Here is a 19,391-nt window from a genome sequence, read left to right on the forward strand (position 1 = left end):
AGTCATGTCGCCTCCCCGTGCCTCAGTTTCCCCCTCTGTAAAAATGAGGACAGTGATCCCGACTTGCTTGGCAAAGTGCCTGGAGATCTAAGGAGGATAAGAGCTGGGTGTTATTATTAGGATTTTGGCCTGAAGTCACCCAGGAAATCTATAGTAGCCCTGGAACTTGATGACTGGTCTTCCACATCCTAACCACTGAACACCCAACCTCTTGTATGGGCATTGCTGTGCGATCTTAATCACTTACAAAGATTTTCCTGGGGCCCTCTCCATTAAATCTTTCCTCTCTCCGGAGCCACAAGGCAGCGCTGCATCTTGCCGCTCTGCACCTAAATGAAAATAAACTCGGTGTCAGAGTCAGTCCAAGGGAGCTCGCCCTGGGCAGAATGACGTGAAACCCCAATCAATAGTGTTGCCTCCATGCCATCGCTGAGCCTTTGCAAAGAGCAGAGCCGTGCTTCAAATGGGGTTTGCTGCTCACTGAACTACACAGAGCCGGATAATTTCATTACGTTTGCTCAAGTTCAGTCAGAAATCACAAACAGGGCATGAAATATTCCTGGAACTGAAGTGGGGGGTAGCCGCTTTGATGTGAGAGGAAGAGAGAGAACCAGATTCGTCTCGTCAGTGAAAAAACAGTGTTGGAAGTGGGGTTACTCCAGATTTATGCCAGCACCACTGAGACCAGTTTGACCCTAAGTCTGCTGAAGTCTGGGGAGTTACTCTGGATTTACTCCGTGGTAGTCGATGTCTGGCCCTAACTCCATTGAAATGAGGGGGAGGGCGATTTTATATCTATAGCCTCTGCCCCCCTGCAATGCCTAATAAGACTCAACAGTTCTGGAGCACCAAGCCAGGGCAAACCCTTCACAACCAGTGACTCGTGCGCCCTGTGAAGTGGGTATGGAGATGCAGTGGGATTATTGTATTTACCCCTCGTTTCCAGCTAGTTCTGGAGTGGGACACAGCAGCTGTTTCCTACAGCACCCGGCAGCCACACAAACCCGTTTAGCACAAGAGGTGAGTGCAATTACCATGTTCATTTACAAGAGCTCTGGGTACTTGCTCAAGTCAGAGCTAGCACAGTTCAGACCCCTGAAACCAGTAGCTGCTCCCTTACAAAGGATACGGGGGGATCTTTAAGGAGCACAAACGCGGCAGAGCTGTTTCACTGCCATCAGCAGACAGCACCTGAACTAGCAGCGCCAGCTACTGCAGCCCCCAAAGCACTGACGCTTCCTTGGATGTCCCCCATCAAGCAACTTGTTCAGCAAGAGCTGCAGGCTCCGGCACAGGGCGCTGTGGTGATGTGGCTGTCAGGAGTGGCTAGAATTAGTGGCATTGTTGGTGAATTTTGTGGCTTTGCTCATCTCCATTGCACTCATCTAAGGCTCCTTTTATAAACTGGAATCTCTCTTCTTTATTGTCACCGTTTTTCTAAGGGATTCCAATCCCCCCATGTCCCACCTGCCAACATGTCAGGCCAGGAATTCTCATCGCTCCCTCCCACCCCCGTATTCTCTCCTACTCCCACGTCTCTCTTTGCTGAGGCTGCTGCAGAGCCAGCACCCAGCACAGGCAGTCTGTTTGCTGCCCACACTTAGCTTGGTACGTCTCCAGTACAGGGCCAAATCAGAAAGAGAGTCTGGGAGTAGAATCTGCTTCGATACAAAAATCCTCTGGTAAATAGCAACCATGGCAAAGTCAAAGGATGCAAGCCCAGCCAGAGAGGAGTGGCTCTTCGTACGTCTCCTGTGTTTGCAAAGTCCTCCTTTCTAAACACGTGTAGACCACACATACCCCATCCAATGATCCAGTGTGTATTTATCAATCCAGCTCCCGTGTTTCTGGGGAGGCAGATGGCTAGAGTGGGTCTCTTGGGCAGTTTTCAGGAGGATCTGAAAGGTCAGCAAGTCACAGGATGAAACGTTTAATGAAGTAAACACTAAGGGGAAATGTGTGATCATGGGAGACTTCAACTTCCCAGATATAGACTGGAGGACGAGTGCTTGCAAGAATAATAGGGGTCAGATTTTTCTGGATGTGATAGCGGATGGATTTCTTCATCAAGTAGTTGAAGTACCTACGAGAGGGTTATTCCGCTTCTACTATATTGGTATTGGCTATTTGTTTCTTAGAAAGACAATGGTGGTAGGGGAGACACTTGGTTCGAGTGACATGAGACTGACTCAGTTTCAAACTAGAACGGAAGGATAAACAAACGTAGATCTGGGATTAGGGTTTTTCGACTTCTCAAGGGGCTATTTAAAGAGTTAAACGGACACTCGTTAGGGAGTGGATTGGACGGAGCAACTTGTGGATTTTAAATGCGGAGGAGGCCGGAATTTTAAGTCGCTAGCTGCGGGAAACTGTTCGGAAAGCCTGCATCCAATGAAAGGGGAAAAAAAAACAATGGGCGGGAGTTGTTAGGCCACAGCTGGATGAGCAAGCATCTCAGAGAGGGGGTTAGGAAAAGCCAGAAAAGCTTACAGGGAGTGGAAGAAGGCGGGTTTAGCAAGGGAAGCTACCTTTAGTGAGGTCAGAACATGTAGGGTAAAGTGAGGAAAGGCTAAAAGCACGTTAGAACTGGACCGTGCAATAAGGCAATCAAAACACACATAGTAAAAGGTTATTACAGCCACATCAATTGATGACAGAAACCAAGAAAGAAGAAAGTCGGGGCCGGGCTATACACTTTGCGGATTGGCACTGGAGCTTACAGATCAAACCGCTGGCATGGCCCAATATCTCACTAAGTACTTTGCCTCAGTCTTTAATAGACTAGTGAGGAGTTTAGGGGATATGGAGGGATGATTTACCGGGAATGGGATATGGAGGTGGATATTACGCCACTCTGAGGTAGAGGCCAACTTGAACAGCTCTAATGGGACAAAATCGGAGGGGCCCGGACATCTCCATCAAGCTATATTAAAGGAAATCCTGGAGCATTAAAATTGCACGAGCCCATTAGACGGAAATTTTAATCAATCGGTAAACTCCGGGAGTGTGTACCGTTACGAACTGGAGAAATTGCTAACGTAGTTTCCTATTTTTAAGAAGGGAAAAAAAAAGTGATCCGGGTAACTATAGGCCTGTTAGCTTGACGTCTGTAGTATGTAAGGTCTTGGAAAAATTTTAAGGGAGAAAGTAGTTAAGGACATTGAGGTCAATGGTAATTGGGACGAATTGCAACATGGATTTACTAAAGGTAGATCGTGCCAAACCAACCTGATCTCCTTCTTTTGAGAGGTGACGGATTACTTAGACAAAGGAAATGCGGTAGATCTAATTTACCTCGATTTTCAGTAAGGCGTTTGACACGGTTCCGCATGGGAACTGTTAGTTAAATTGGAAAGCATGGGGAATGAATATGAAAGTTGTTAAGGTGGATAAGGAACTGGTTTAAAGGGTGAGTACTCCAGCGGGTCGTACTGAAGGGTGAACTGTCAGGCTGGAAGGAGGTTACTAGTGGAGTCCCTCAAGGATCGGTTTTGGGACCGATCTTATTTAACCTTTTGTATTACTGACCTTGGCACAAAGAGCGGTGAATTGTGCTAATAAAGTTTGCGGATGACACAAAGCTGGGAGTATTGCTAACACGGAGAAGGACCGGGGATACTATACAGGAAGATCTGGGATGACCTTGTAAAAACTGGAGTAATAGTAATAGGATGAAATATTAATAGTGAAAAGTGCAAGGTCATGCACTTAGGGATTAATAATAAGAATTTTAGATATACGTTGGGGACGCATCAGTTGGAAGCACAACAGAGGAGGAGAAGGACCTTGGAGGTATTGGTCTCGATAGCAGGATGTCTATGAGCCGCCAATGCTGCATATGGCCGTTAAAAAAGCAACATGCGTTTTAGGGTGCATCAGGCGAGGTATCTTCCAGCAAAGGATAGGACGTGTTAGTACCGTTATATAAGCGCTGGTGAGACCTCACCTGGAATATGTGTGCAGTTCTGGTGTCCCATGTTTAGAAGGATGAATTCAAACTGGAACAGGTTCAGAGACGGGTACTAGGATGATCCGAGGAATGAAAACCTGCCTTATGAAAGGAGACTCAAAGAGCTTGGCTTGTGTTAGCCTGGCCAAAAGAAGGCTGCGGGGGGACTATGCTTGCTCTATATAAATATATCAGGGGGATTAACGTTAGGGAGGAGAGGAATTATTTTAAGCTAAGTACTAATGGTAGGCACAAGGACAAATGGGTACAAACTGGATATTAGGAAGTTTAGACTTGAAATTAGAGGAAGGTTTCTAACCATTAGGGGGAGTGAAGTTCTGGAACAGCCTTCCGAGGAAGTAGTGGGGGCAAAAGACTTATCTGGCTTTTAAGACTAAGCTTGAGTAAGTATATGAATGGGGATGAATATGATGGGATAGTTTAATTTTGGGCAATTGATCTTGCGATTATCAGCAGATAAGTCTGCTCAATGGTCTAGCTGAGGGGATGTTATGGATGGATGGGAACTTGAGTTACTGCAGAGAATTCTTTCCTGGGTGCTGGCTGGTGAGTCTTGCCCACATGCTCAGGGTTTAGCTGATCGCCATATTTGGGGTCGGGAAGGAAATTTTCTCCAGGCGGATTGGCAGAGGCCCTGGAGGTTTTTCGCCTTCCTCTGCAGCGCTACGAGAGGGTTATTCCGCTTCTACTATATTGGTATTGGCTATTTGTTTCTTTCTCTGCAGCTTGAGGTCTTCAAACCACAATTTTGAGGACTTCAATAACTCAGTCATGGGTTAGGGGTTGTTATAAAAGTGGATGGGTAGGGTTCTGTGGCCTGCTTTGTGCAGGAGGTCAGACTAGATGATCATATTGGTCCCTTCTGACCTACGAGTCTATGAGTCTATGTGAGCTGGAAGAGGTGGCGGCTCAACAGCCCCCTGTTAAAGTCCTGTGCCAAGAACAAATGCTGAAGCTAAGCTGGCAGGTTTGACCTCAATTTCCTGAACAGAATGCACAATTTGTCACCCACGCGGTGTCTCGCCTAATGAATTACCTTTGCATCCAAGCCGTGGAAGTCTCTGTTCCCAGCAGATGGGTCCCTCCCACAACCATTCTGCAAAGGGAAGAACACTGGGGCCCAAAGACAATTCAAAGAGAGATATGCTGGGTGGAGGAGAGCCCAGAAACCCTGCACAGGCAGCAGAGCAGGATGGGCGTGATGCGAGCTGATCAGCTCAGTGTTCGAAGGTTCAGCTGAAGCATGTAAACTCTATGGAGCTAGAGGTCTGCCAGCAGCAAAGCAGAAGTCAGGGTGGCCTGGTATGGGGGGATTGTCACTTTTGTGACAAGGGCAGGGCTGGCCTTACGGATAGGTGCTGTGGGCAACCACCCAGGGTGCCGTGGTCAGGGGGCGCTGTGGTCACACACCCACCCCCACATACACAGAGCCAGCCCAAGGCCCCTTTAACCTTGAGGGCTAGGCCCAGAGCTGGGGAGGGGTAGGGCTGGGAGTGCCCCACCCGGAGGATCCTACCATGCGCCAGGCTCCTGCTGCTAGTTCTGGCCAGGCAGGTATGAGACTTTCTCTTCCCCAGCACAGGCTGCTCCCAGGGTTCTCAGTGAACCTCTCTCAGCTGCAGGAAGCTCTGTGGCTGCCGGCTGAGAGCCCAGCTCTGAAGGCAATGCTTCCAACAGCAGCAGCGTGGACTTAAGGGTGGCAATATTGTGATCCCCTTATGACAGCCTTGCGATCCCCCCCACCACCACCTTTTGGATCAGGACCCCCTCAATTACAACACTGTGAAATGTCAGATTTAAATATCTGAAACCGCAAAATTTAAGATTTTTAAAATCCTATGACTGTGAAATTTATCCAAATGGATTGTGCATTTGGTAGGGGTCTATACATTACATGTCATGTTCCTGTGTGTAATAGGAGTGGGGGAAGGCTTGTGAACTTAAAACATCCAGGTCTTGCCTGTGGAGTGTGGAGCGTGGATGCTAGAGATCACAAGAGTAGTGGTTTGGCCTGGTGCTACATTCCAGTGGAGCAATACAGGTAGAACAGAGGCAGCTTGCACCAGGCTCCTTTTGGGCTGAAAGCTTCTGGACAAATCTAAATGATTAATGTGAGGTTGATGGACTAAATGCTGCCAGCGCTGGGCAAGATCCTATCCGCTACCCATCTGTTAGCGTCTGGCACACCGGGAAGGGAAGGCACTGCCTGGGGGCTCTGCCAGGGGGGACCTTCATCCATTCAGGATGTCTCCCATCATTCTATCATGAATTCTGTGATTGGCTAGAGACAGACGGGCAAGCTGTGCTCGGCCAGAAGGGCAGTTACTGCACAGCTGGGGCTAGCAGATGGGCAGAGGCAAGCTTGTAGTGAGGGAGTTCATGGTCCAGCGAGAGGTGTGCAGGGTGCCTGCCCCAGAGGAAGCTGATGGAAGCATTCATCAGTCACAGGAGAGTAAAGGGGCTTCTCAGACCGGCGTCTGGGCCCAGAACTCCAGCCTGGTATTGCTCTGATGCCAGATCATCTGGCCTGGCCTGGCCTGGCCAGAATGCGGGGAGAAAGAACACGAGAGTCGAGAATGGTTCTGTCAGCTCACGGCTGAGAACTACTATACAATGGTATGGTGAGAGGTTTGGGAGATGCTAGGGTCCCTGGTGTGGTGCTGAGGATGGGCAGGCTACCTGCTCTCCTCATCTCCTCACTGCAGGAGGGCGGGCTCGCCAGCCCTGAGAGCGCCTTAGCTACTTTTCGTAAGAAATCTCAGCACGCTCTCTCTCTATTTCTCTCTGTTTGGGATCCCTGGGATGAAAGCCACTGTCTGCGTGTGACCAATGGCTGCCCCTGTTGCTGGTGTACCTTGTAACAGTATTGTGTTTTCCTTAGAAGTCTGTACAAAGACCTCATTCATAGGGGAAAAGGTTACTGATCTGGGCTGTGCCGGCTGCATTAGTCATTCCGGTCGGCACTGGGCACAGGCATTTTCCTTCTGACCTCACAACCAGGAGCATTTTCCTGGCATCCACCCTGGGACCTTCCTCTGCCGTCAGAGGGCTGGCCTCCTTTGTGGTCTCTGTGTGATGAACTTCTGAAGGTGGCTTCTGTCTGGGTTGTGCATCTTCACCTGCTCCGCTTGAGGGGTTGAATGTGCAAGATGGGGCAAGGTTCCTAAATGCAAAGTGTATTTGTCCCCTCAGGTCAGCTGGGGCCGGTCTCAGTGGGATAGTTAGTGAGGATAATACTTGCTCATAAAGCACTGAATTGAAAACACTCCCTTGGCTCATATGGATCATCAAACACCCATTGCATGTGAGCTCCCGGTGGCTGCGGCCCCATAGCCTGCCCCCCATTGCCAGCACACTCGATCATACAACGCTGTTATAATCAAGCAGCAGTGTGGCCGTACGGGGATGGAAAAACAATAAGCATTCGTTCCTACTAGGCCATTAGCCAAGAGGCCAACCAAAGCTTGGCCAAAGCAATTGGTCTTACAGTGCACCGTGAAGCTCACCATGGACCATCAGGAGACATGTTTAGTTTGACATCTGTAGTATGCAAGGTCTTGGAAAAAATTTTGAAGGAGAAAGTAGTTAAGGACATTGAGGTCAATGGTAATTGGGACAAACTACAACATGGTTTTACAAAAGGTAGATCGCACCAAACCAACCTGATCTCCTTCTTTGAGAAGGTAACGGATTTTTTAGACAAATGAAACGCGGTGGAGCTAATTTACCTCGATTTCAGTAAAGCATTTGATACAGTTCCACATGGGGAATTATTAGTTAAATTGGAAAAGATGGGGATCAATATGAAAATTGAAAGGTGGATAAGGAACTGGTTAAAGGGGAGACTACAACGGGTCGCACTGAAAGGTGAACTGTCAGGCTGGAAGGAGGTTATTAGTGGAGTTCCTCAGGGATCGGTTTTGGGGCCAATCTTATTTAACCTTTTTATTACTGACTTTGGCACAAAAAGCGGGAACGTGCTAATAAAGTCTGTGGATGACACAAAGCTGGGGGTATTGCTAACACAGAGAAGAACCGGGATATCGTACAGGAAGATCTGGATGATCTTGTGAACTAGAGTAATAGTAATAGGATGAAATGTAATAGTGAAAAGTGCAAGGTCATGCATTTAGGGATTAATAACAAGAATTTTAGTTATAAATTGGGGACACATCAGTTGGAAGTAACAGAGGAGGAGAAGTACCTCGGAGTATTGGCTGATCACAGGATAACTATGAACCGCCAATGTGATATGGCCATTAAAAAAGCTAATGCAGTTTTAGGATGCATCAGGCGAGGTATTTCCAGCAAAGATAAGGAGGTGTAGTACCGTTATACAAGGCACTGGTGAGACCTCGTCTGGAATACGTGTTTGCAGTTCTGGGCTCCCATGTTTAAGAAGGATGAATTCAACTGGAACAGGTTCAGAGATGGGCTACTAGGATGATCCGAGGAATGGGAAAACCTGCCTTATGAAAGGAGACTCAAAGAGCTTGCTTGTTTAGCTAACCAAAAGAAGTTGAGGGGGGATATGATTGCTCTTTATAAATATTAATATCAGAGGGATAAATATCAAGGAGGAGAGGAATTATTTAACTTAGTATCAATGTGGACACAAGAACAAATGGATATAAACTGAACACCTAGGAAGTTTAGACTGAAAATTAGAGAAAGGTTCTAACCATTAGAGGAGCGAAGTTCTGGAACCAGCCTTCCAAGGGGAGCAGTGGAGACAAAAGACATATCTGGCTTCAAAGACTAAGCTTGATACGTTTATGGAGGGGATGGTATGATGGGATAGCCTAATTTGGCATTAATTTGACAATTGATCTTTGATTATCAGCAGGTAAATATGCCCAGTGATATCTGTGATGGGATGTTAGATGGGATTGGGGATGTGACGATTACTACAGAGAATTCTTTCCTGGGTGCTGGCTGGTGAGTCTTGCCCACATGTCAGGGTTAGCTGATCGCCATATTTGGAGATCGGGAAGGAATTTTCCTCAGGGCAGATTGGCGAGAGGCCCTAGAGGTTTTTCACCTTCCTCTGCAGTGTGGGGCACAGGTCACTTGCTGGAGGATTCTCTGCAGCTTGAGGTCTTCAAACCACAATTTGAGGACTTCGATAACTCAGGTTAGGGGTTTGTTATAGCAGTGGATCGGTGAGATTGTGTGGGGCCTACATTGTGCAGGAGGTCAGACTAGATGATCATAATGGTCCCTTCTGACCTTAAAGTCTAAGAGTCTATGAGGAGACAGCAGATTCCAATGGCGCAGACTCACCACTGAGCGTTTAACCCTGGGAAATGCTACTGGCCCAGCAGATCATTATTGCTGCAGTTGGACACAGGCGACTCCAGCTGCTTGTTCTCCCCTGAGAGGCTGCTCAGACAGGAAGATGACTTCCTGTGCCATCTGAGAGCCACAGAACACAGAAAAGAAAGATTTTACTTAACATTTTTCCTCATCTCCAAGAAGAAAGGAAGTGGAATCTCAGACAGCTAAAGGACTTCATCCACTGCTTGCGGTTCAGAATGACCCTGGCCTCTGTAATCCCGTTGTTAAACACTGGTGACTGGTTCACAACTGTTGATTTAAAGGATGCTTGTGTCCATGTAGACATTCACCCGGCACACAGGAGGTCTCTACAGTTTTCTGTGGGCCTAGACCTTACCAATGCAGAGTACCCCCCTTCAGTCTCTCAACGGCACCCAAGGTATTCCTGAAGGTGTTATCGGTAGTGGCAGTGTTTCCCTTCCATGACAGCTGGCCCCTCGCAGCGAAGTCATACCAAGAAGTATGGATAACAACCTCGCCCCTGCTCAGATCTTAGCTGCGTGCTTAGCTCCTGTGCAGATTATAGGCTTTATTAGAGCAACCCTATAGTCAATCCGAGCCAAAGCATACCTGACTAAGGACAGATTCCAGGCTATGAAGGAGCTCTTGGACAATAATACGAACCTGCCACATCCTCAGTCACATGGCCTCGTGTATATATCCAACACCCTTTGCAGAACTCTATCTGTGATTCCTGCAAGTGTGGCTGTCTGGACAAACCAGTCTCACTTCCCCACAGGGTATGTGTGCGCGGAAAGTGGCTGTGAAGCTCTGAGCCCAGGTCATCAGACCAAGGTTTGCTGAGCTTATCATAAAACATCAGGGTTGGAAGGGACCTCAGGAGGTATCTAGTCCAACCCCCTGCTCAAAGCAGGACCAATCCCCTGACAGATTTTTGCCCCCAATCCCTAAATGGACCCCTCAAGGATTGAGCTCACAACCCTGGGTTTAGCAGGCCAATGCTCAAACCCCTGAGTTATCCCTACCCCCACTTATGCTGCAGTGCTAAAAAAAAGCTGTGTAAACGTTATGGCTCGGGCTGGAGATGGGGCTCTGAAGCCTAAGGAGTGGGGTGGGCTTCGCAGCCCGAGCTCTGGTCCAAGGTACAACTTAAAAGCACAGTCTACGCGGCCCCACAAGTCTGAGTCTGTCGCCCCAAGCTCAGAGGCTCCCTGCTGCTGGCTGTCCAGGCATACCCACGGAGTTCTGACTTCACGCAGCTGGTGGGAAAACAGGGAGGCAGTGTGCCGGGGGGGGTGAGGAAAAGGGAAGGGGAAAAGACTGATTACACACTCCTCCCCCCAAGGGCGGGGACCCATGTGGGTGAACATGTAGCACAGGGTACTTGTACCCACTTGCACATAAACCTTCTGGAGCTGCATGCAGTACATGAAGCCTTCACATGGTTCCTACTCTTCGCTCCGTCCTTGCCAGTTCAGGCCATGTAAGGCAGTTTATTACATCAACAGACATGGAGGGGCGAGGTCCGCCCATCTCTCCATGTCTGGAACTTGTGCACTCACCACCACTTCACTCCCTTGGCAGTACCTAGGTTTGTTTTAGTTTGGTCTTGCACCCACTCGGCAGCACATCTTCACAGGGTGCAGAACACTGTGGCAGACAGCCTCCAGGACCACGAATGAGAAGATCAGAGCATCTTTCAGCACTGCGGATTCCCACTGCAGGATTCCGTTGCATCTCAAGAGAACAAGAAAAGCCCAATGTCCTGCTCCAGTGAGGCTCCAAGCCAGAACTGCGGAGGGAATACATTTCTAGGACAGTAGTTGGAACCACTGATGTACACATTTCCCACTGTCACTCTCTTTCATCGACTCCTGCGGGAGATCAAACAAGATGGAGCATTGGTGAGCGTAGTTGCTCCCCGGTGGCCAGTGCAGCTCTGGTTCCCCAGCATTCTCCAGATGTTCTCATGGCCATGTTCTGCTCTTCCCAGGCTCACTGACTCGGGACAAAGGCAAGATCTGCCCGCCAACCTTGCATCCTTCCATCTAACAACGTGGTATACGGATGGGTGGCAAACCTAGAAGGGTCATGCTCAGAGGCAGTACAATCCATCCTTGGCAGCAACAGAAAAGACTCCAAGAGAAAATGCTACCCAGCAAAATGGAAAAGATTTCCTAGCTGATGTGGCATCATCGGACTTACAGAGCATGAAATCCTTCAGGAAATCTTAACTGCTTGTCTTCTTTGCCAAACGCATAGGAGGGGAAGCTATCTCCCCACAGAGACTTTCCAAATGGATTTCAGGCTGCATCCTAGTTGGCTATGAGTTAGCAGCTACCCCTTCTCCACAAGTTGTGAGGGCCCACTCGACCAGAGCTACACCAGAAGCCTCTCTTCCAGATGCCCCTCTTCTCATTTGCAGAGCGGCAATGTGAGGCTCTGTCAATACTTTTGCAAGCTTGTACAGCGGACACGTCCTTCAGCAGAGCTGTCCTCCAGTCTGTGATCCAGCCGAGGTCCTTGCAGCCGCCTCCTCAGTGAATGCTGCTTGTGAGTCACCTCAAGTCACATACACATCGGGACCGTGGCTTAAAGAAGAAAGCAAGGTTGCTTACCTTTTATAGTAACTGGAGTTCCTTGAGATGTGTGGTCCCCATAGGTGCTCCACTTCCCGGCCTTCTTCCTCTCTGCGGCTGATCCTCACTGGTTTCCAGTAGAGAAGGAACTGGAGAGATGGTCAGTCCGCACGGCCTCTTATATCTGTGGATCGGAGCACAAGGAAAAGGGCACCAATGCAGACTAACACACTGCTAGTGAAAATCTTGCAGTCCCAAACTCCTGGAGCACATGCGCACCGTGAGTGGAATGCATGCAGAGACCATGCCTCTGGAAGAACTCCAGTTACTACACAAGGTAAACAGCGGCCTTCCCCACGACGTCTCCAGGCCTAGGGAAGTGGATCAGAAGTAGAATCCTGGCAATGCAAATAGAAGCAGGGAGCACGTGGACAATGAAAGGATGGTCTGGGCGGCAGCTTCAGCCCCACTGACAGTGATGGGGAGGGCGACCATTTTGGCAAAGGGCAAAACTTCACAAGCTCAGAGGCAGAAATCAGAAGTTCAAGGGAACTCTTTCAAAGAAGCCCTGATATCCCGGGACTTGTGATGAAATCGCAGGAATGGTTTTACGGACAGTGAGACTGCACGAGCCTGTTGTCTCGTCAGCTCCCAGACGGACGTGAGCAGGAAGCCTACTGGAGGGACGACTGAAGTGCCTCCTGTCGTGAATGCAGAGCCCACATGGTCTCCCCAGTCAGTGGCTACTCCTGTGGCCAAGTCAGCGCCCCGTGAGTTCAAGAGATACTCCGAAGAGAATAGACAGGCCTGAGGGCTCCCAGCAAGGCACCCAGCGGGCAAAACACCAGAGCCAGGAGCGATAGCGAGGAACTGAGGAAACGTTACAAGAATCGTTCTCAAATGAGTGTTCGAATGATTCCTTTCCCCAGAGCTTTGTCAGAGCCACAAGCCTCAGCTAGGGTGAAAGAGATGTTATTCCTGCCCGCTCCATCTCCTCGGAGCAGCCGCGAGCTGAGGGTACCTGGCCAGGAACCAAGTGGTCCTTCCTTAGAGGATTTTAAAGTCAGGTTTGACAAAACCCTGGCTGGGATGATTTAGTTGGGGATTGGTCCTGCTTTGAGCAGGGGGTTGGCCTAGATGATCTCCTGAGGTCCCTTCCAACCCTGATATTCTATGATTCTATGAAGTGGGACCAGGGAAGGATCCAGAGTCAGGTCAGCAGGCAGCTGGCTTTAAGGGTGTGGGGAGTAGATTCTAGGACTCTGGAATGGGCGGGCCCAGCTCCAGAGCGGGAGGCAGAGAAGGCTGTAGGGTAAGAGGATGGGAGGAACCACCAGGAGCAGGGAGGAAGCATTTCCAACGCCCTGTATTGCTCTGCAACAGCAAGGCTGGCGGAACGTGCCATTGGGCCCTGGGCTGCGATATTATAGATGTTGTTTCTTTACTAAACTAATATGGGGTGTTCTGTTCACGGATGCTTTACTCCTGCAGCTGAATGACAGATTGGGAACATACAGTCAAATTACCTCCAGCTGCATCCCTTTCCTGTGTATTCCAGCAAATATATTAACGGGGAAAATGAATAATCAGTTATCCACTTTGTCTCAGACTTACTGGATGAATCTCTCCTGGGTACCGGCAATGGAAGAACTACAGGAAAGGAGCCCGTATCCATGATTACAGATACAGTGGTTCACCAGGACCCAATGTTCTTGCACAAGAGCTATCTATTGCTAAGCATATTGGTGTCTCTGACTGTGACTGCAGCTGCTGGGGAACATTGTTGTCCCAGGGTAACTTACCGGGAAAATGATCAGTTTGCGGCTTCATTGGAGGCTTGTTTGGGCTAGCTTTGATGCTCATGCAGCAGAAGGTGAACCAGGACACTCCCCTAAGCGACAGAACACACTGCTTTGAAAGCCAGGAAGCTGATAGCTGTAACTATTAAGCCATTCGCTGTCAAGATGAAGCGAAATCTGCGTAACGCTTATTCGCATAATGTTAACAATCGGACGCTGTTCTCACCCACTCCGGGCCCAGCTGCAAACTGCGCAGTCTGCACCCCCTCCCCTTCCCTGCCCAGCTGCTGGAGTAGAAAACAGAGCAAGGGAGATTTCACACGGGGACTGCGTGTGCTGATCACACCTGCCTTTGCTGGCTGCTTTAGCTAATTGTGCTTCCAGCTCCTGGGCCCTCATCTTCGCTAGCGGTTAATATGGTTTCTATTATTTTTGGCACTATGCAGAGACACAAGCACTGATCTGATTGGCTAATGCCCTTCTCTAGTCCCCCTCCCTGTGGTATCTGAGCACCTCACATTCTTTAGCCTCCCAGCACCCTGATGAGGCTGGGTAGTGCTGGGGAACTGCAACACAGAGAGACTAAGTGACATGCCCCTGGTTACACAGGTAGACTGTTGCAGAGCAGGGAGCTGAACACTGGGTTCTTAGGTCCCAGACTACCCCCTAACCACTAGACCATCTTTTCTCAGCTGGGGAAAAGGGTTGGGAGAAATTGGTGAAAATCTTTTTCATGGAAATTAGTGTGAATATTTCTGACCCTTTGGGTCATGTGACTTTGCACTCAGCTACACTTTCATTTTTTGCCATGTTCGGGAGGACTGAACCTGCCCAAAGCCCTTTGGCAGGAAAAGGCGCCCTTGTGAATTCTGACATGTTGCTGCAGAAGGAAAGGCTGCCTCCTCCTGGCCGGATGGCAAGAGCTCAGAGCACGTGTAGCACACGTGTAACACCATGTACTTAGCCCTCCCAGTGCTCTTGGACGTGAGTCATGGAAATCTCACTGCCCCCATTTTGGCAACAGGAAAACTGAGCTCAGAGTCTTGCCTGAGATCTTGCAAGTCTGTGGCCGTATTTAAAACCCACATCTCTTGCATCTCTGCCCATTGTAGCGTCCAGACAAGAGCGGATGCAATAGTCAGTCCCATGCAGAGTTACTCTGGGCTGGTTCCAATCAGGCTGTGTGATGCAATGCCCGAAATGCCCAACCTGGTTAGGAACATCGATTGCTGGTGGCCTGGGGGAAAACAGTGGGAGTTCAGTAGGGAAACCTCCTCCATTTGCAAAAGAAAAAGAAGTCAAACAGAAATGAAACTGCAAGAGCAGAGATGAGTTGGAGTCTTTGCTTTAGTAGAAGCACAATGGGACTGTTTGGCTCTTTTCCCACAACTTTACCTTAGGTGACTGGACAAACCCAGAGGGTGGCACTCCCGGAAACTCCCCAGGAAACCCTCTGTCCCTCTAGTCCCTAAGCTGTGGAAATGCTTGCCCAGGGCTCAGCTCAGCGTGGCCGCTAGGTCTCTGGGAAGATTGCAAATCCATAAGCCCTTTCCTCTGCTGTTACTGTCTCTTTCCACATCTTCTAAGTAACTGACTAGAACCTACTGACCCTGCAGCCTTGAAAGTGACTCAAGCTGGATGCTAATAAGGGTCTGTTGACAGATTGATGCATTCGTTGGTGCGATACTCATGCGGGCTGTCGGATGCTGGATCCACGCAAGGCTAGGCAGCTGGTAAGGGCAGGCAGTCAAAGAGAGATGTTATGGGGCTTTCTGGAACAGCAGGGCTCTGTTTTTGACAGGATTCATGAAGCTTCAGCCAGGGCTCCTGAGCAGTGACGTGGGTGAGGCAGTAGGCTACAAAGCCCTTTGTTTCTAGGGGCAAAGGCAGCCTGTTGCAGTGGCCTATATGACATGAGCTAGTGTTGTCAGTCGAGGTCTCCGCGCTCAGGTACCCACAGTGCAATCGTCCCATTTGCTAGCCAGTGGGCAAAAGAACCTGAAAAACCAGGGCTTGTAAAGCGCTGCCAGAGAAAACCTTTGCAAAACACAGGCCCTGTTCTGGAGCGACACCTGCTGGCGCCATAGCTATTTACCTATATACCGGCAGAGCGCACTCCTGTGATGAGAGCTAGAAAGAAAGTGGGCCACCGGGACTGCAGGCCACTCCTAGAAGGTGATATTCCCAGGGCAGGGGTAGGAGGCACCATGGTCATCGCTCGTTCATTTCTGTAAGGGAACAGGATTTCCACTTGCAGGTCTGTCAGCCTGCACCACACCCCTTTAAGGTGTGGAAGGAGAGGTTCAGTTGCTTATTTGTTTAGGAGCATTTTGCCTTTATCCTTCCCCTCCAGTCAATGTCAAGTGTTGTAATATTTCTCCATGCCCTCCCCCAGCCATCCCTACCGCCATCTCTACCTGCACTGTCAAACGACGTGCAGCCCCATCGACAAGTCACTGGAAACCACTTCCTACCTGGGGAGTTGTTCCATCTTTTCTTTCCTTCCCTCGTTCCTGGCAACCAGCAGGCGAAGGTTTGAAACCCACTAGGCTCCCCTGCAGACCACAATGCACCCAATCCTTCGTCACATTGGATCACTAACTTGATATGGAGTTTTTCTAGTAAATGTAGCTTTTTTGTCATCTCAGCGCCTGCTGACTGGGGCAAGAAGCCCCGCTCGCGCTGCGAGTGCCACCTGCAATATCGCGTCACCGTCACGTCAGCCTCAGGGGAAACCTTGATGGAGAGCGCGGTAGAAATTCTGGCTTTGTATCTCCCAGGATTTCATTCTTAGCCAGCAGAGAAAGGCTCTGATTGATGCTCAGAAAATCCCAGATAAGACATAACTGATGGGTCCCCATCTAAACTCCCTGAGCATGTTTCTTTGACAGCATGTGAGTAAAACAAGCTCTTTTCTTTCCCCAGGTGACATTGGCGGTCAGATGGGATTGTTTGTTGGTGCTAGTATCCTTACAGTACTAGAGCTCTTTGATTATATTTACGAGGTAAGATCTCCCCTTCTATGTGCCTCATCCCACTGCTAGGCAGCGTGAGTGCTGTGTGATTGAGGGAGCCCGGGCGCTGGGAACTCTGCCCGGCGGATGGACCCCCAGCCAGGCTTGGGTGCAGGGGAACAGCTAGCGAGAGCCCCAGCTGTGTTGCTGCCGAGGTGCTTGTAGTTTGGCTGAGATTCGCTCCTGTTTGGAAGCTTTGTCTCAGGGGGTGACGCTCCCCCTGCCGCCCCCTCCCTTCACCGCTTTGTGCCTTTCTCACAGTCATCTGCATAACGTCATCACCAGCTTTGAACGTATCTTGAACTAATCCGCAGCTGCGGAGAGGTGGGAAGTTGGGCCATTCTGCAGCTCTGAGCTGGACGCGGTTGGGTTGGCTTGGGCCAGCATGGATTCATGCTAGGTCTACCTGGGGCAGCCATCTCTACGCCTCCATCAGGGAGGCCAGGTCCTCGGTTCCCCCATGGAATGACCATCCCTGAAGCAGGCAGCTCCCTAGGGACCTCAGAACTGATTGACCGGATCAGAACCAATGCCCTGTCTCCAGCAGTGGTTGGTCCCAGCTGCTTCTGAGGAAGGTGCAAAATCTGCCATAATGGGAAATTATGGAATAATCAAGCCCTGGGGGGAGTTCTTTCCTGACCCCCACATCAGCTTCCACCCTGAAGCAAAAGGGCTGTGTCGTGTAAGTGACACATCACATCAGTGCTGATGATCAAACCAAGAGCAAGGGGGAGCATTGCACCGACGTTTGTAACCCTGGTGCCGGTCGCCTCCCTGCTTCCTGGTCCCAAGATAACGCTGGCTGGTCGTGTGGCAGACATGCTGTCCAGCGGCCCAGAGCTCTGGGGGTGCAGTCGTGGTGCGGCAGGAAGGGGTCTGCTCCCCTCAGTATCAATGGCAAGCGCGGCCTGCAGCCGTGAACACACTGAGGACGCGCTCCTCCCTGGCACCCTGCCCCAGCATGGCTGGGCCAGAACCGTCCCCTCTTCTGTCCCTCAATGCACTCTCCCTCCACAGCTCCTCTCGCTTCCTCTCCCCCTCCTCCGCAGCGTGACAGACTCAGCCGCCCCGACCCGCACAGGAGCCATCTCTGCCTGAGCAAGCCTCAGCACCTCTGCCTGCTCTCTGTGTGCCATCCCTGCTCGGGCACAGGCTGTCTGCTAGCTCTGTTCCCCCAATGCCAAACCCCACTCAGAGCCACAGGCCTCTACTCTCCTGCATCACATGCACATCAACACATCCATGCCCCCCACACCTCACCCCACCCCGGCAAAGCACTCAGCTGGGTGAGGCTAGCCTGCCTGCCATGCCCAACTGCCAGAAGATACATGCTCTGTGTGCACCCCAAACCCAGGAGAATGGCAGCCCAGCTACCCGCAGCAGCTAATGATAGTGCTTTGTCTGTCTCTAGCATTTTCCACTCGAGGACCTCAAAGCACCCTCAAATCATTAGCAACTTTAGCCTCACAACCGAGAGAATAGCATTAGCCCCACTTTAAAGATGGGGAAACTGAGGCATGGGGAAGGGACGTGACCTACTCACTGTCACACAGCAGGGGTGTAGCAGAGCTGGGGGGAGACTCCAGAAGCCCCAATCCCCAGGACCATCTCTCAGCTATGACACCACACTCCTTCCTCTCAGGAGAAGAACAGAAGACGTTTCAGTAGAGGGCGGGGTGGGTTAATGGAGTGGAGGCAGTGAGGCCAACTGGTTCAGAGGGAATGGCCACAAGGGGGAGTGGAGGGTGCAGTGACTGGAGGAGGGATAGCTCAGTGGTTTGAGCACTGGCCTGCTAAACCCAGGGTTGTAAGCTCAATCCTTGAGGGGGCCGTTTAGGGATCTGGGGCAAAAATCTGCCTGGAGATTGGCCCTGCTTTGAGCAGGGGGTTGGACTAGATGAGGTTCCTTCCAACCTTGATAATCTATGAATGGAAGTCTCTTCAGGCAGGTTGGGGAGGGGGAGGGGAGCCAGCCTTGCTCTGAGGCTGGACTGGCAAAAGACCCTACTGGGAAGGGATCGGGGCCTGCCTAGAGCAGCCTCTTCATCCAGCTGCCTCATCAGTCAATGTTTGCTTCAACCAGGCATGGGGGCAGATGAAAAAAACAAGCTTTGCCCAACTATGTTGTCCTGGGCCTGTCTAGGGGAAGGGGCTATGGAGGCTTCTCCCACCATTTAACCCAGGTCTCATTTACCAGCAGCTGTGCACTAGATTAACAGCTTCCTTTGCACTGTGGGGCTGCTGGGCTGGGTACTTGCCTCTGAGGACCCTGCTCTTTGCAACAGCACAGCACCATCTTGGCAGGTGGGGGGCACAAAGCAGAGCCCCAGATGCTCAGAGCCTTTTGACAAAAGTCCTCCCCTCCACCCCATAAAGGTTTCATGACTGCCCAAGGCCCCGTGGTCACCAGCTGTTCCCAGGCCAGGACAGAACTCGGGAACAGAGCCTGAGGAGGGGCTGGGGGAAATGTACAAAGAAAAGTTTCATTCACTGAAAAGTGTAGTGTCAGGGCAGCTGAACATATTCGCCCACTCGCCAACCAGGAGCCACAGGCTTTCAGCTGCCCCAAAAGAGTCTTCTCGTGTTGGGAGCATCAGACCAAAATGTTTCCTTCTGACCCTCAGCCACTTGGACAACAGCAAGCAAAGGATTCACAAGATGGCGGCGGCAGCTTCCCCTGGGGGCATGGAGGGATTCGAACGTGTGTTCCCTCCATGCAAGGGCAGCACCT

At 50.4% G+C, this 19,391-nt stretch overlaps 1 protein-coding gene across 2 annotated transcripts in view; it reads left to right on the forward strand.

Annotated features, from left to right (window-relative positions):
• Positions 1–19,391, forward strand: part of LOC116835034 (acid-sensing ion channel 2) — a 342,966-nt gene that overhangs the window by 307,835 nt on the left and 15,740 nt on the right. For both annotated transcript variants that reach the window (XM_032797481.2, XM_075059574.1), the window contains exon 8: positions 16,572–16,651. In XM_032797481.2, coding sequence (XP_032653372.2) covers positions 16,572–16,651 — 80 coding nt within the window. The remainder of the gene's footprint in view (positions 1–16,571; positions 16,652–19,391) is intronic.

The sequence above is a fragment of the Chelonoidis abingdonii genome, chromosome 21 (genome assembly GCF_003597395.2).
Source record: "Chelonoidis abingdonii isolate Lonesome George chromosome 21, CheloAbing_2.0, whole genome shotgun sequence".
Classification (NCBI taxonomy): Eukaryota; Metazoa; Chordata; order Testudines; family Testudinidae; genus Chelonoidis; species Chelonoidis abingdonii.